This window comes from Oryzias latipes, chromosome 22, assembly GCF_053564925.1.
Source record: "Oryzias latipes strain Hd-rR chromosome 22, Olatipes_Hd-rR_3.1".
In the NCBI taxonomy this organism is placed as follows: Eukaryota; Metazoa; Chordata; class Actinopteri; order Beloniformes; family Adrianichthyidae; genus Oryzias; species Oryzias latipes.
The window spans coordinates 17,132,567-17,147,189 of NC_136258.1; the positions used below are offsets into that span (position 1 = coordinate 17,132,567).

At 36.6% G+C, this 14,623-nt stretch overlaps 4 protein-coding genes across 12 annotated transcripts in view; 2 read left to right on the forward strand and 2 right to left on the reverse strand.

Annotated features, from left to right (window-relative positions):
* Positions 1-2,968, forward strand: part of eml5 (EMAP like 5) — a 36,662-nt gene extending 33,694 nt beyond the window's left edge. For all 5 annotated transcript variants that reach the window (XM_004082576.4, XM_078940988.1, XM_011490410.3 and 2 more), the window contains 6 exons: positions 64-236; positions 352-514; positions 604-707; positions 786-939; positions 1,617-1,717; positions 1,807-2,968. In XM_004082576.4, the coding sequence (XP_004082624.1) occupies positions 64-236; positions 352-514; positions 604-707; positions 786-939; positions 1,617-1,717; positions 1,807-1,843 (732 nt within the window). In that variant the 3' untranslated portion in view covers positions 1,844-2,968. The remainder of the gene's footprint in view (positions 1-63; positions 237-351; positions 515-603; positions 708-785; positions 940-1,616; positions 1,718-1,806) is intronic.
* Positions 2,969-3,773: 805 nt separating this feature from the next.
* Positions 3,774-6,359, reverse strand: isca2 (iron-sulfur cluster assembly 2). Its single transcript, XM_004082318.5, has 4 exons — positions 6,203-6,359; positions 5,834-6,005; positions 4,636-4,751; positions 3,774-4,459 (listed from the first exon to the last, which is right to left on the reverse strand). Exons 1-4 carry the CDS (start codon positions 6,265-6,267, stop codon positions 4,285-4,287), a joined length of 528 nt encoding a protein of 175 aa, XP_004082366.1. The 5' UTR covers positions 6,268-6,359; the 3' UTR covers positions 3,774-4,284.
* Positions 6,360-6,603: 244 nt separating this feature from the next.
* LOC111946828 (NPC intracellular cholesterol transporter 2) lies at positions 6,604-8,798 on the forward strand. Of its 4 annotated transcripts, none has more exons than XM_023951573.2 (5): positions 6,604-6,743; positions 6,953-7,074; positions 7,784-7,891; positions 7,979-8,151; positions 8,278-8,798. In XM_023951573.2, the coding sequence occupies exons 2-5, from the start codon at positions 6,990-6,992 to the stop codon at positions 8,359-8,361; spliced, it is 450 nt and encodes a 149-aa protein (XP_023807341.1). In that variant the 5' UTR covers positions 6,604-6,743; positions 6,953-6,989; the 3' UTR covers positions 8,362-8,798. The 4 variants fall into 4 exon arrangements, with proteins under 4 accessions (XP_023807341.1, XP_023807339.1, XP_078797117.1 ...); XM_023951571.2 differs by having other exon boundaries at positions 6,630-6,765; XM_078940991.1 differs by having other exon boundaries at positions 6,632-6,765; positions 6,961-7,074.
* Positions 8,799-9,145: 347 nt separating this feature from the next.
* On the reverse strand, positions 9,146-14,505 carry gskip (gsk3b interacting protein). Of its 2 annotated transcripts, none has more exons than XM_020713444.3 (4): positions 14,395-14,505; positions 14,173-14,287; positions 10,109-10,349; positions 9,146-10,014 (listed from the first exon to the last, which is right to left on the reverse strand). In XM_020713444.3, exons 3-4 carry the CDS (start codon positions 10,343-10,345, stop codon positions 9,835-9,837), a joined length of 417 nt encoding a protein of 138 aa, XP_020569103.1. In that variant the 5' UTR covers positions 10,346-10,349; positions 14,173-14,287; positions 14,395-14,505; the 3' UTR covers positions 9,146-9,834. The 2 variants fall into 2 exon arrangements, with proteins under 2 accessions (XP_020569103.1, XP_020569102.1); XM_020713443.3 differs by having other exon boundaries at positions 14,368-14,449.
* Positions 14,506-14,623: the final 118 nt, after the last annotated feature.

Below are 14,623 nucleotides of genomic sequence, written 5' to 3' on the forward strand. Positions count from 1 at the left end.
GAAGTTCCCCATTTCTATCATCCAGCTGATGTTTAGTTCTTGTGTTGCTTTTTGGGGAAACAGAAGATGCTGAATAAAGTGAACCTGGGCCACCCTGCACATGCCATCAGCTACAGTCCTGAAGGAGACATGGTGGCAATCGGTATGAAGAACGGAGAGTTCATCATCCTGTTGGTCGCCTCCCTTAAAATCTGGGGAAAGAAAAGAGACCGTCGTTCTGCTATTCAAGATATTAGGTTATTATACGATGCACTACATTATTCTCACTGCTCTTGTCTTTAGGATACGCCAAAAACGCATCAAAATTTTGATTCCAAAAATGTGGTATTTTATTCCATATTACTTCTCTAGGTTTAGTCCAAATTCTCGATACCTGGCTGTCGGCTCCACCGAGTGTGCCGTTGACTTCTATGACCTGACGCTTGGCCCTCAGCTGAACCGCATCAACTGCTGCAGAGACATCCCCAGCTTTGTCATGCAGATGGACTTCTCTGCTGACAGCAATCACATCCAGGTACAGACTTTTTGTGGTCAACTGGACAGACTTAGATCCTGTCTCTAATGCACGCCAGCTCACACGTGTCTATTTTTGCCTGGAAACAGTTATCCACAGGTGCTTATAAACGACTTGTGTACGAAGTGCCATCTGGGAAGCAGATCACAGAACAGTTTCATATTGATAGGATTACTTGGGCTACCTGGACAAGGTGAAAAGTGTTACATTGGCTTACTTTCTGTTCACATTGACTGGAGAGTGAACTAGATTTTTATGTGTGCACCTCCAGTGTCCTTGGGGACGAGGTCATTGGGATCTGGTCCCGTAACACAGATAAAGCAGACGTTATCTGCGCCTGTGTGTCCCACTCGGGCCTTAACATCATCACAGGTGACGACTTTGGGATGGTGAAGCTGTTTGACTTTCCCTGTTTGGAGAAGTTTGTAAGTATTATCACACACCAACATCACATTTGATCTGAAAGACACGTTTGTGTTTGGCGCCCTCTGGTGGTAGTAAAATCAACAGTTGGAATTGGTATTTTGACAAGTTCCAGAAAACACATTTTTATTATTGATCCAAAATACTTGTCTCTGAAATTTTGCTTCTTCAACTCTTAATGTGTATATTGTCTTTAGAAAAAAAACACATTTTAATGTGTTTTTTTCTAAGTGTATGAGTACAATAGAGAGGAAAAACCCTTAAAGTCCCACTCTAGTCGTCTTTTGATCTATTATAAAGATTTCCCCACTGATCTTTTATTTATAATTATGCCGTTTTAGCCTAAATCAGAAAAACCTGTGTTAATTTATAGGACATAGTTTCTGCAGAGCAGCAGTAGTTCAATAAAAAATTTGCCTGTGGGCGAGAATGTTGGTGTGGAGCAAACCCGCCCCCCGTCCCTTCCCCATTGCTGAGAGCAGGGAGCTTGTGGCCCACCCAGTGTATTTTCTACATCACAAATTTTAATTTTTTTCTATGTTGATTCACAAGAATTTGAAGAAAGAAAAACTCAGAAATTCAATTTTGAGCTTAATTCTCTTTATATATTTACTTCACACTTGTCAAAATCGCCAAAAACATGTCATTCATCAGCAAACTATGTGATATCTGTTTGCAGGCCAAACACAAACGCTTTCTGGGTCACTCAGCTCATTTGACAAACATCCGCTTCACAAACGGGGACCGCTTTGTCGTGAGCGCTGGTGGAGACGACAGAAGGTTTGTCCAAACATTCAGTCAACAAATGATGAGCATTTCTGACCCCCCCTGACCTTTTTTTTATTTGTCTTTGCATGGCTCTTCTCCAGCCTCTTTGTGTGGAGGTGCGTCCACAGCCTGCACTGAGTGTGTCTGCGTCTCCTGCCACAGCTCTTCAGGCTGCATTGAAGCAGGGAGAAAGAAGAGGACAGACCTGGCAGCTTGATGATGATATAAAGTGGATTTTTTATTTTTATTCTACTGCCTCAAATCTAGGTGCATGCTCACAGTCCTGATTGTGAATTTAGTTGGGGGCAAACAGCCCTGCTCTCATGACATCCCATTATCAATGAGGGGGGGAAAAAAGGGTTATTGTGTGCATATCATTCAGTGAAGAATACAAAAAAGACCAATTGTGTACATTTTGCCACTTGGCAGGCCTATAAACTTGTGTTACTGATGATGCCATTTTTTAAGACATGTAGCAAACTGAATTAGCCTTAATATGAGTGTCTGTGAAGGTTGTTTTTCTAGGTTATGTTTAACGTTTTTTTTTTTTTTATCACATTGCCCTTCATTCTATTTTTACTGGTATCTCCAAATCCTGTGGCCTTCCTCCTGAATGTAACATCCACTGTTATGTTCTGGATGTCAGCATGCCAAAGCATACTATGCACTGTACACCTGACCTGGTCACTGTGTCGCCCCCCCCTTCATCTGAGTTTCGTGGTCGTGTTGTTGACCGGTTGACTCCATCGTCCCTCGTCCCATCATGACATACTGTGCGCGTCCTTTTTTGAGGATTTGTTCGTGTTTAACGGGCATGCATGGCTTCAAGGAAGACAATCTCTTCAAACCAAATTCCTCAGAAATGTTTAAAAAAGAAAAAAGCTGTACACAGATACGTCAATGCACTGTTGCTCTACTTGGATTGATTTGTAATGTTTTGGTTATTTCTGGGTGTGCGTGCTGCTATGATATAATATCGTTGTGTTTTATTGAACTTGAACAGTGTGACTTTTACCAACAGTGACGGTGATGTTTGTGTAATAGGATATATTGTGTTTAAAAGGAATGTTTATCAAAGACAAGACTATTAAAAAAATGCAAAACAAGTTCCTATTAAGGACAAATCAAACAAATGTTGCTGCATATTTTTATTTACATTTCATTGGTGTACATATCATTTGTATATATTCTTTTTTGTATATTTTTGTGGGATGTTTCATAAATTCCATTTTAGTAATAAAAAAAGCAACTATGAACTTCAAATGTTTGAGTTTATTAAAGCAGCACTTTTTGGCAGCTTGTGACAAAGATCGTAAAAATCTGTAACTAAGCAGACCTCATAAAATGGATTTTCATTTAAAATTTATAAATTATAATATAAAATTCAAGACAGGTTTAAATCAATTTGAGGGGGTGCAGCTGATTTTTCTAGAGAACTTTTTCCAGCTAAACTCGTATCAAAAGATAGAGTGAAAAGATGCTTTAAGTGGGTTCAGAAAAATCTAACAATGCAGGGAAGTAACTAAGTATGAAAAAGCTTTGTCCACAAGTAAATGGATTTAGAATTACGGGTTAGTTAAATGTAGAACAATGCAGGTAAAGAATGCACATAGTTAGTGCATTGTTATTTAATAAACTAAATCATGCATAAAGTACTTATGCAAATAATAACATAAGTAAGCAAACTTTTTTATGGTTTAATACAATTTTTCTGCTAAATTCTCTCACCCAGCATTTCCCTGAAAGAGATTTCTGATGTGATACTTTACAGTAAATAAACAAAACGGGAAGAAAAAGATTTGTTAAATGTTACAATTATAAACCCACCTATAGATCCAAACTGAACAATCTGCATTTTGCAAAATATTTTTCTCAAGCTTTTATTTATGTTTTGCTGAATTTTTCCCTTCTTTTTGCTGGATTCTATTTCTAGATTTTTTTTTTTCAGAAAAACATAAAAAATGTAAACTTATAATTAATAAATGTAATGGAACTGTGCTTTAAATGGCATTAAAAATTCAAAATTGAAAAGATATTGAAAAAACAAAACGCTTACACAAGAAAAAAATTCAATTACACATTTATTTTCTTTATTTATTCAGAAAGAAACAAATAATTTAATGTCTACAGACATACATATAGTTTATTTACATATTTGAGATAAAATAATATCTGAACTATAAATAGTTAACATACCTAAAGTGAGCCTCTGTTTCATAGGACCAGGTTTTGTCAAAATTCAGGGAACATTTTTTTTTATTTCTTAACTGCATCACATAAAAGTTCACTGATTCATAAATACATCTGTTATTTTATATGATAAAACACAAGAAAAGAGGAAAAAACGAGGACATTTGTCAAGAGAAAACTCTGGAAATGTAATAATCTTTTCTTTAGATAGATATTACCTTAAACTTAAAAAGAGCATCATTGGTAATTTATTTCTGTCACAACTGAACGATGTGTTTTAGTGCATCGACATGGCAAATACGTTTTTCTGGTTATCTTTTTTCTTCTTCTTAATGCTTATTTCTGTGTCCATTTTTGAACTGACGAGTCAAACAGAAGAGATCCGAGCGTCATAGTTTGACAGAGAAGGAGCTTCCACAGGAGCAGCCGTGGTCAGCCTGAGGGTTCTTCAGCACCTGGAAGGTGGAGCGGATCAGCTCCTGACTGAAGTCCACGGTGGCTCCTTTCAGGAACTCCAGACTGTCCTGGTCCACAACCACACCCACCCCTCCCTGCTCGAAGACCCTGAAAGAACAAGCAAGGTTTAATGAAACAAGATTCAAGCGCCTTTTGAAAGTTTGACAATCAATGAAAACTCAAAACATTTAACCTAAATATCAAAAAGGTTTTAACAATTGTGGGGAAAAAACCCTGTAAATTAAAGACCAAAATATCAGAAATGTAGGTTAAAAAAAGTTAACCTGTCATCTTCATTCTTGTTATCGTCAACAGAAAACTTGTACTGGAATCCAGAGCAGCCTCCTCCCTCCACATGTATCCTCAGGTATTGGCCCTTCGTCATTATTTCTGCCAACCTCTAAAAAGAAGAAGAAAACAGACATTTGAACATTAAATTTAACACTTAATCCTTTTTTATCTGAGAGCTTATTCTGTCAAACCACTATGCATTATTAATAAATAAAAAACAGGCAGAAATAATATTTATTTACGACCTACGACCCAAATTGATATGTAATATTTAAAAAAGTGTAAGGGAAATTGTTTCCTGGCTTTCTGAAAAGTTTTAGTTTTGTTCATTTTCTATCATAGCTATACTTTTAAAAGGTTGTATAACTATTTTAATGACTTTAAATAGTTTTTCTTTGACAGGCTCTCTATCATGCTGTTAAAATTGTGAATTTGTATTGTTAGTGAACAAAATTCTAAAGAAAAAGATTCTTAAATATCAGAAAAACACAAAATGTTGCCCAATAGTTAGAAATAATATTGTGACTAATAAGGGAAAGGCATAACTGTTTCCATGTCTGTTATATTTAAGAAAATAACAGATGAGAGATATTGTGTAATATTTATTCAAATAAAAAACTGTTGAGATCAAAATAATTAAAATTATTATACAAGTTGATATTACTGCAAGCTTTTCTGTCAATATGCAGTGCTAAAAAAACAGCAATTAACTATTCATTCTGGCAGAAACTTCCCACAATATCTTCTATAAACTCATTTTCAGCTTGAGTGAATTTAGATTTAAGCACAAGACATTTCAAATAAAAAGTAGAAACAGAAATGCACCAATAAGGTGTTAAATTATTAATCAATTATCCCACCAAGTTGATCTGTCAGAGACAAGTTAATTGAATGAATGGTTAGGCGCCTAGTATCACTAGATTTTATAGCTGTTTGTGTACATCTTTTTAAAAGTTTACTGGAACTTTATATTATAAGGTTGGAGATAAAAATTGATATTTTTTCTCCAAAGTTTGTTAGAAAATAAAAGCTCTTGACTAGTTTAAATTACCCAAACAGTACTATTCTGATTATTAAGTGCAGCCTTTGTCCTTCTCAGTTATCATTTCATATAATATCCCTGTTGTATTCTGGTCAAACTCTAAGTTTAGTTTCCAGAGTAATGCATGGCTCTGAACTGCTAGTGCTAACCTTTACACAGGACTCTGTGAGGTAAACTTTGTCTTCGGACTGTCCCGAGACTCCTGTCTTCTCCTGCAGGGAAGCATTGCTGAAGGTCCGAATCCCAGCTGCATGACTAGCTTGTAGTGATGGTCGGAATTTCACTTCACCCGCGTTGACGTTTCTCAGAAGACTGCACGCTCTGAAAAACACAAACATGTCTTCACACACAGGCACTTTTTTTTTTTTAGCTAGTTAGCCTAGCATGGCTCCACAGTTATGCTTAGTCAAAAGGCGACAAATATATAGCAAGCGGCCCCTTTTCCTCATTCAAACAGATGCTAAACTTGTTCAAAAAAACTTTAACAATTGTTGGAATATGTTTAAATTAAATTTTACCTCATGATGTTTAATATTTTTGATTTAGACGCCGTTAACATTGTTCCTGACATCTTCCATAACATTTGACGTGTTACGTCCTAACCGTCAGCAGTTGGGCGGGGTCAGGAAAGAAAAGGCGCGTTTATTGGTTAGAAATTGTGTCATTTAATCGGACACGCCCAAACTGAAGCAAACGAGACAATCTGATTCGTCGAACTTCATGTAAATCAAGATCGTTGAGGTTTGTGATCCCGCGGTAATGTCTCTCAGGCTGAACCTAGGATTCAAAGCCCTTAAAAAATAAAGATAATATATAAACATATATCAAATACACCTTAACCTTACACAATTTTTTACTGAAAATATTATAAATTAAAAATTGGAGGTTAAATTTCAATAGATTGTATTTTCGAATGTAGCTTGGTCCAGTAGATGGCAATACTGTGACTGGAGTAGACGAAAATGTGAGTGAAGAAGAATGAAAAGAAGAAAAGGGCGTGTTTTTGATCGCGTGATCCTGAGTTGTCAGATAGATATTTCGGGCGAAAACATTGTCGAGGTAAAGGCTACTTCCTTTAGAGGTACAGCTTGTTCTTTATCATTATTATTTTTTTTAAGAATTTAACTGTATTCTATCAAGATTCAACACGTGTACTTTGTTTATTTAACTTTTAGAGTTAAAAATCTGTGGTTATTTTACTACTTTTTTGCGGCATTTATTATTTGAACTACGCCAAAGTTTTAAGTGTGTATTTGAATATATTTTAGAATTATAGGTTTGAACTCGCCTTAAAGAAACGGAGACATGGATGCCCGGTTCGGTTTCATATTGGGTTTGTGCCTGATGATGGGGCTCACCTGTGCGACTTCCGTCAAATTTGTGGATTGTGGTAAGCTTTCCTTTCCCCATATCTTAAAGGTTTTGCCTTCTATTAATAGTTTTGACCGGGTGTCAATGGAGTTCGCGTTTATTAACGGGGCTTGGCCTTGGAGAAAAGTTAACTTGTACGAGTAGAAAGGAAAATAAAAAGCCCATGGACACCACTGTTTGCTCTCATTATCAAATTCCCGACCCTTTGATTTTATTAAAATATATACTTTTATTTAAGACCACATATCTGCTGTTTTGTTTTTATGTTCTGTTCTTTTAAAAGTAATGTGAAATGCAGAACTTTGTTTATGCTCCCAGCAGTTTTTTTTGTTTATAATCGAAAGGGAGTGGAGAAAAGTTTTTTTTTGTTTGTTTTTTGTTCTGCTTTTTTTTTTCTTTAATTTTTTCTTCTTTTTTTTTTGCACGCAAGTGCCACATCCAGTACAGAGATAATAATATGCATTGTATATTGAAAGAAGTCTATTAACAATGGATGTGTCTAGCCAACACCCACATTAACAAACAGGCATATCTTAGGGCAGAGCAGTGAAGCCCCCTGGCAGGGTGCCAGCTTGAATGTTGACTGAATATGCTAACTTTGAGGGGGAAAGGGGCAGTGGCTTTGTTTATTTTAAATAAATTTAAAAATAAATTAAAGGAATAAAACGTGTGCTAATTCTGGCATTTCCCCTAAAGTGCTAACTCTATTCCAAATGGTTGTTTCTTAGGCTCTTCCTCTGGAAAAGTGGCCATGGTGGACATCAACCCTTGCACTGCCCAGCCATGCCAGCTTCACAGGGGAGATTCCTATACTGTCAATGTGACTTTTAATAGTGGTGAGTGGCCTTTAACTCTCAAAGCTTTCCCTCTTTTAATAATAATAATAGAACACACTTGTTAATCCAAATATCTTAATTTTCAAGATGTTGAAAGCCAGACGAGCACAGCAGTGGTTCACGGGATTATTGCCGGCGTTCCCATTCCATTTCCCATTCCTGAACCAGATGGCTGTAAATCTGGAATCCAGTGTCCTATCCATAAGGGTCAGGCATACAATTATGCAACTCAACTTCCAGTCAAGTCGGAGTATCCTCCAGTAAGTTCTTCCTGTGAAGAATTCTAAATGCTAAAATGTGCAGAACATTTCGTGGATTCGTTCTGGCTTTTGTGGGTGGAAGTAACTGTGCTGCATTCCCTGACCTCAATCTTCTCTTTTTTCTAGATTAAACTGGTTGTGGAGTGGGAACTGAAAGACGACAACAAAAATGACTTATTCTGCATCCGATTCCCAGTTCAGATTGTGTAATGACACCACATTGTGACATGACACCCCCCCCCCAGGGCGTCTTCATAAAGGGATTACATCATTACAAAATTTAAGGAATGCCAGTGATTGAAGCAAGGCCTCCTTTAATTCCTTTTGTTAAATTTACTTTTAACATGTCCTTCACTAGTTTGCATGACCGCTACTGCACACACACCCTTTACCTTCAAAATAAAAGCAAGCCTTTTTTTTTTTTCTTGCTGTGATCAAATGGTCAATTTTAAGAGTTTTGAATGACCCTAAATCCACATCCCACTAAAAATGGAAATCTTACATGGCTGCTGTGTAGTCAGGAAATGGTATATTCTATACTTTTCTTTACTATAAACTTTTGTAATACTTGTTACTGACTAGTACTATGTCACTTGTAAAATTTGAGAATGAAATTGAAGTTCTAATAAAGACAAAATTTCAACCCATCTGTTATTTACTTGGTGGATGCGAGAGGAGTAATTCATTGAAGGCAATTGTCTTTTTTAAATTTTAAACTTTGGAGCTGAGAGCATACTTTTTAAAAAGAATTCAGACTAAAAGCCTAAAATTCAGTTTTCACAACCTGGAATTAGAATTTTAAAATGAATTTCTATGTATTTTTAAATTCAGTAAAAAATGTTCAACCTGACAGTTGGGGAAAAACATCTGGAATATTTTATTTTGAAATTTATTGACCAATGAGGTTTCCCTTTTCAAATGTTAAGTTGTACGTTTTCTGCATTACTGACTTCCTATTTTTTGCAGGTTTTATATAAGAATAAACAAAATACACTTGGAGACAATGTCAGATTTTATTGAGGTAAGTAACAAGGGTATGAATTTGCAAGTTTTAAGTTAGTCCACAAAATCAAATGATCATGCACAATAAAGTGAAAATAGTTAAGCTACAAAAATCAGGAAAGATGATTAAATGCTCTTTTTGCCCCTAAAAGAACAAACTTTTTTTCTGCTTTGCTAAATTAAGATGGAATGCATTGCTGTACTCATAACTACAATAACTAAGACATTTACTGAAATCTCGTTAAGTAAAAATGAACAGTAATGAGTTCTGAATATTAAAATGTATTATATTAAGGCAGTATTCACGTAAAAGCATAGAGCCGTGGCTCCTTGCTAAGACATACCTGATGATCAAAAACTGGTTGGTTTGTTTGAACCTATAGCAGTTAACTAATCCCAGTTTTGAAGTGAGCAGAAGAGCTCAGGAGGGACTGCATTACTATTAATAGGAGCAAAACAAAAACATAACTCTGGGTTAGTGGGGCATGCTTCCACTATAAGTTATAAAAAGCACAATGTTGCCACAGCCAATCAGAAACCATCACTACGTTGTTACCATGAAGGAATTCATTGTTATTTACTTGGAATAAAGGAACTGGATAGGACAGTTCATTCCAATATTTTAGTTAGTTGATGTTTCTTAATTGGCCAAAACTTGACTATTTGTTGGCTAGCATTCCACTACGTCTCCAGAGCAACACCTTCATTGTCTGTTTGCTTCAGCATCTCCAGCCGCTGCAGCAAAGCATTCCCAAATGCTTCTCTGTAACCCGGACTGAGCGTGTCCAGAAGTGAGTAAATGGTTTCGTGGTACTGGGTGCTCAGATCTTCGTCCACTTGGTCGAAAACGTGGCCCACCACCTAGTTATGGAGAGGTGTAAAAACAAAAACAAAACAACAGTCATCTGGTCAGGGCCGACAGTCCAAACGACGTCCCCAGTGAGCGTGTTCTTACCCTTAATCCGGCCTCCGTGAGCTCCAGACAGTACCGGTTCCCCTCTCTTGTCTCCACATTGATGTAAGCCACGTCTGACGCACTGCCGAGGTTCTGCGACACGTGCATTTCAGACACGGCAAACAGGACGTCATTGACCACTGCTTCTGCCTCCAGTCTCATGTCCTTGACGTCCCCCAGCTCAATGCTGTCCTCATCAAAAGTGCAGGCCTCCTCAGGCTGGCAGTCTACCTCCATTTCCCTGCAACACATTACAACAGTATTAGTGAACAACACACCGATGCCTCCTGAATTGGTTGCAGTAATTAGTCTTTCCTGATTAAAGCAAGCTGCATTTGCCATTATTAACCTTTACCTTAGGAACCTTTACTTTCTGCTGACTTTCCAAGCAGACATCCAGGAAAATGCAATGTGCTTTATTTCACCAAAATGCTTGTAAAAGATGGAACCCAGGGTTGTTGTAAAGTTTTACAGTCAAGTTATGATATGAATTCTTGGAGGTTTTGTCACATGACAGAAGTGAAATGCAGACCATGCAAAACAGGCAGATATCTTCTGACACTGGTGGTAGTTTGGTGGTTTGGACTTGAAGATGCCAGGACCTGAGGATCCTGACAGTTTGTGTAAGGGTTAATGGCCGACGAAGTGTATATATATGCTGATCTTTCCGATGTGTTGATTAAAGCATAAGTTTAGAGAGAAAGTTCACCTCTTACCGCTTGTTTTTCTCCAAATGATAAAGCAAAAGGTTGCTTTAAAGAAGCCGGCGCAGTGATACAAAAAATTTAAGCTAGGTGACCGGAACTTCTTTTTTCACCGGTGCGGTTATCAGGTTTTAACACACACCCAGCAGCCAATCAGAATCGAGTGTTCATCCGGACCATGGTATAACAAAAAGTTAAAGACTCACTCCAAAAAATAGTGTGTTTTGGGGGTTTGTAACATGTTCTTGTTACATTTTTCTGAAGATGTAGGACTATAAGTTAAGCTTAAAATTGCATTTCTGAGTATATCTTTATTTAAATTATTGTGAATAAGGAGCAGATGAAAGAATACCATTTGAAAAAGAGGACATTTGTAACATAGAAAACACACTGAGTGAGCCACAAGCTCCCTGCTCTGCTTCATTCTGATGTATCCACTTGTAGACAACAGGATCCACATACGTCTTCATTTATATCGCCTGAGCTGGTATCCGGATCAAAACTGTCCGGCTGGACAGCTCAAATATTCCTCATCATTCATGTTGCACTGGTGATGTTAGGGTGGGGGTATGAGGGGTTGTAAACTAGCGAGAGAACGTGTAAACAAAGAGCTCTCACTAACGAGAAGGGGGGCGGAGTTGCTTAGCGCCAAGGGTCCCGCACCCAATTCAAAGACAAATTTCTGATGAACTACTACTGCTCTGCAGAAACAATGTCTTAGAAAACAGGATTTTTTTATTTTTTTATTTATTTCTTTATTTTTAGAAATATAACTAAAAACAGCACAATCATAATTAAAACACCACTGGGAAAGCTTTTACAATAGATCAAAAGATTATAAAGTCCCTACAGAGAAAGGATTTCTCGCCCACCGAAGCAAACAATACTACCCAAACCAAATGACCACAAGCGGAAGTTAAGTCACACATTGAAACACTGGCAGCTATACGTCGGTGATATCTACAATGTTAATTCCGGATAGTCAAACTTAGCTTTTTAATGTTAAAATAGCCTGCCATAGGCAGCAGGCCTTTTTAGAGCTATGAGTCAGCAAATGCTTGAAAATCATAATGCAGTGACTCATGTTTTAAGTAAAGAGCAAACCAAAAAAGTAATAAGATCGTGGCAAAGACACCTAGTTCAACCTAAATGTCTCCATAATCTGCTTAAATGAGGGATTACTAAAACTGATTACTAAAATTTGCAGTTTGGCAAATGTTGTCCAGGGAGAATATTTAAAGGGCCTATACTATGCAAAATCATTTTTTTTTAACTTTTAAGTGTATTGTAATATTAATTTCTCACAAAAACACCAACCCCAAAGGTGGTATTTTGATCTGTTCACACATTTCAGAGAATTCAGCCCAAAAACCTGCGCTTTGTGCACCAGCTCCTCCCAACCCAAGAAATTGATTGGGTTCTCACATTGTGATGTAGATAAGAGAACAGCCCCTTCCAGGAAGAGTCTGCGCTGACAGCACCGCCCACAGGTTAACACACACTTTCTCCCCGGACCTAGCAGTGTTTCGCAAAAATGCGTATATATATATATATATATATATGCATATTAGGCCTGCACAATATACAGCAAATTTATTGTTATCGCAATATCAAGCTGTGCAATATGCATATCGCAAAAGATAGCAAATTTGCAATAAATGGTTACCTTAGAGGTGGCCAAACAATCTAATGGCAGCTTGAAGTGTTTAATGGATTGAAAGAATCTCTTTCTGCATTTGACCAATCAGATGGACCCCTTCACGTTGTTAACTAATCGGATGGCGCCCTATTATGTTGTATGTTCGCCTCCTATGTCAATAAGGGTCATTTGTAGTATAATCTTTAAGCTGTTGTAATGGAATGGGAATAATATTTTTGGTTGTTTTGCTAATTGTTTATATACCGCAAATTATATCGTTGTCGCAATATTAATTACTAATATTGCATATCGCGAGTTTTCTTCATATCGTGCAGCCCTAATGCATATCCATCTTGGCAAAAGTTTACTTGTTGTTTGTTTTCGTGGGTGAGACGCAGACATGCTGTCGAGGCCAACTCTAGGATGACGTCATGAAATGGTTGTCGAAAAAAAGACTGGAAAATAACTTATACTTCATTAAAAATTGTGTCTGTCTTTGTGCCAAAGGTCATATATTATCATATACATGGATATTTTTTACTATAAAAGGCTTAAGAATAAAATGGTTTAGGCCTTTTATAACTTTATAACTCACATATAAATGGCATTATGTAGTTATAAAGAAAAGAGAAGCTTGAAAAAGCAAATTCTTCTTCCTGATTGTTTTAATTGTAAATCCTTTTTTGGAGGCAAAACGAGCATTTTATCTTTTCTGATTTTTTAGCCGACATTTTAGAACCCCAACAGTATCACACAAGTACAAAATTATGGATTCTATAAGCATTAGTGTACAAAAAAAGACCCCTTTACACGAAACATACCTTTTAAAGTAAGAACATACTTATGTTTTGACTGAACTTCCTTGTGTTGCTAAGCAGTTCAGTGTCTTATTTTGGACTGTCAGCTGCTCTCACTTCTGGTTTTTAGAGAGTGTCACTGTACAATGACATTTTTTTTATAAAAAGAGGAAAAAGGTCAAATACTGTTGTCTTAGGTTTAAGCAGCTGATCAAAAGGCTGTTTTTGAAAAAGAGTCTACTTAACATGCATCTGGATTTATGTTGAGTTAGGACACAGTGCAGTACAGTCAGGTTCTTCCACCTTAAGGTTGATTATCTGTTCATGAAGTCATGTTGTAACATGAAAGAGTTTTCCTAAATTATTCCCACAAAGTAAAAAAATAAATAAATAAAAAATCACCTGACATTTTGGGGCCATTCTTTTAATTGTTCTTGGAACACGCCTGCATGCTTGGGTGCATTATTTATTACACTTTTGTCCATTATAAAACACTAATGTAAAAGTCCTATCTATTATATTGTAATGACTGTACAATTAAGGCGTGAGTGACATTTCATAAATATAATCGTGTCTGCACATTTTTACATTTTCACATAAGGTGAAACAGCGACATCTTCAGGATGATTTAGGAAGTGCTGATCAAAGCTGACGTTCGTAAACAAAATCCAACAAAACTGCATTAAAATGTAGATTTTAAGCAAATAACTTGAATCAGTTATCCGTCCGCGTGTGGTTATATATATATATATATATATTTATAAACTGTAGGTAAATTAACTTAAACTCGGAACAATGACAAAATGAACGAATCTTGCAGTTGCACAACGGTGATTGAATTTAGAACGTCAATATTACACGTGACTTTAAACAAGAGATATTAACACACAATTACAAATGCAATAAGATTGTTTTTCCACTCACCGCCCAGCTGCTCTATTCTTCCGCCTCGTAAGCTTCCAGTCCGCCCCGAGCTTCTATGTGGACGGACGAGGGCTCGTCAAGAGAATCGCTTTTCCTCCCACGTTGTTGTATAAATCTGATTACAGTGCGACGAAATTGATCAGTTTTGCACACCTTACTATTGTGCTCTTTCCCCTGTAGTTTTTGCTTGTTTACTTTCCGAAATAACCCTGGTTAACTCACATTTAAAACCAAAACACGTCCGGTTGGCATAGTACCGATCTACAAGCTATGGAATCCTTTTTTTTTATTCCAAAACTTTATTGATATTGTCTAAAACAAAACAAATAAAACGTACAAAAATAATGTAAATGTTTTTAAGAAACGTCCTTTGGAAATGGGGTTTTTAATGTAGAAATATTGACATTTGGATTCAAGTATTTATATATGTTTTTAATTTTAAAATGATTTT

Excerpts from the sequence above, each read along its gene's own strand:
- isca2 (XM_004082318.5), bottom strand. The coding sequence starts at position 6,267 with ATGTTATGGAAGATGTCAGGAACAATGTTAACGGCGTCTAAATCAAAA. Across the intron at positions 6,006-6,202 it reads AAAATATTAAACATCATGAG|AGCGTGCAGTCTTCTGAGAA; the intron begins GTAAAATTTAAT and ends TGTGTTTTTCAG. Across the intron at positions 4,460-4,635 it reads AACAAGAATGAAGATGACAG|GGTCTTCGAGCAGGGAGGGG; the intron begins GTTAACTTTTTT and ends TTGTTCTTTCAG.
- LOC111946828 (XM_023951573.2), top strand. The coding sequence starts at position 6,990 with ATGGATGCCCGGTTCGGTTTCATATTGGGTTTGTGCCTGATGATGGGG. Across the intron at positions 7,075-7,783 it reads CGTCAAATTTGTGGATTGTG|GCTCTTCCTCTGGAAAAGTG; the intron begins GTAAGCTTTCCT and ends GTTGTTTCTTAG. Across the intron at positions 8,152-8,277 it reads TCAAGTCGGAGTATCCTCCA|ATTAAACTGGTTGTGGAGTG; the intron begins GTAAGTTCTTCC and ends TCTTTTTTCTAG.
- gskip (XM_020713444.3), bottom strand. The coding sequence starts at position 10,345 with ATGGAGGTAGACTGCCAGCCTGAGGAGGCCTGCACTTTTGATGAGGAC. Across the intron at positions 10,015-10,108 it reads TCACGGAGGCCGGATTAAGG|GTGGTGGGCCACGTTTTCGA; the intron begins GTAAGAACACGC and ends CTCCATAACTAG.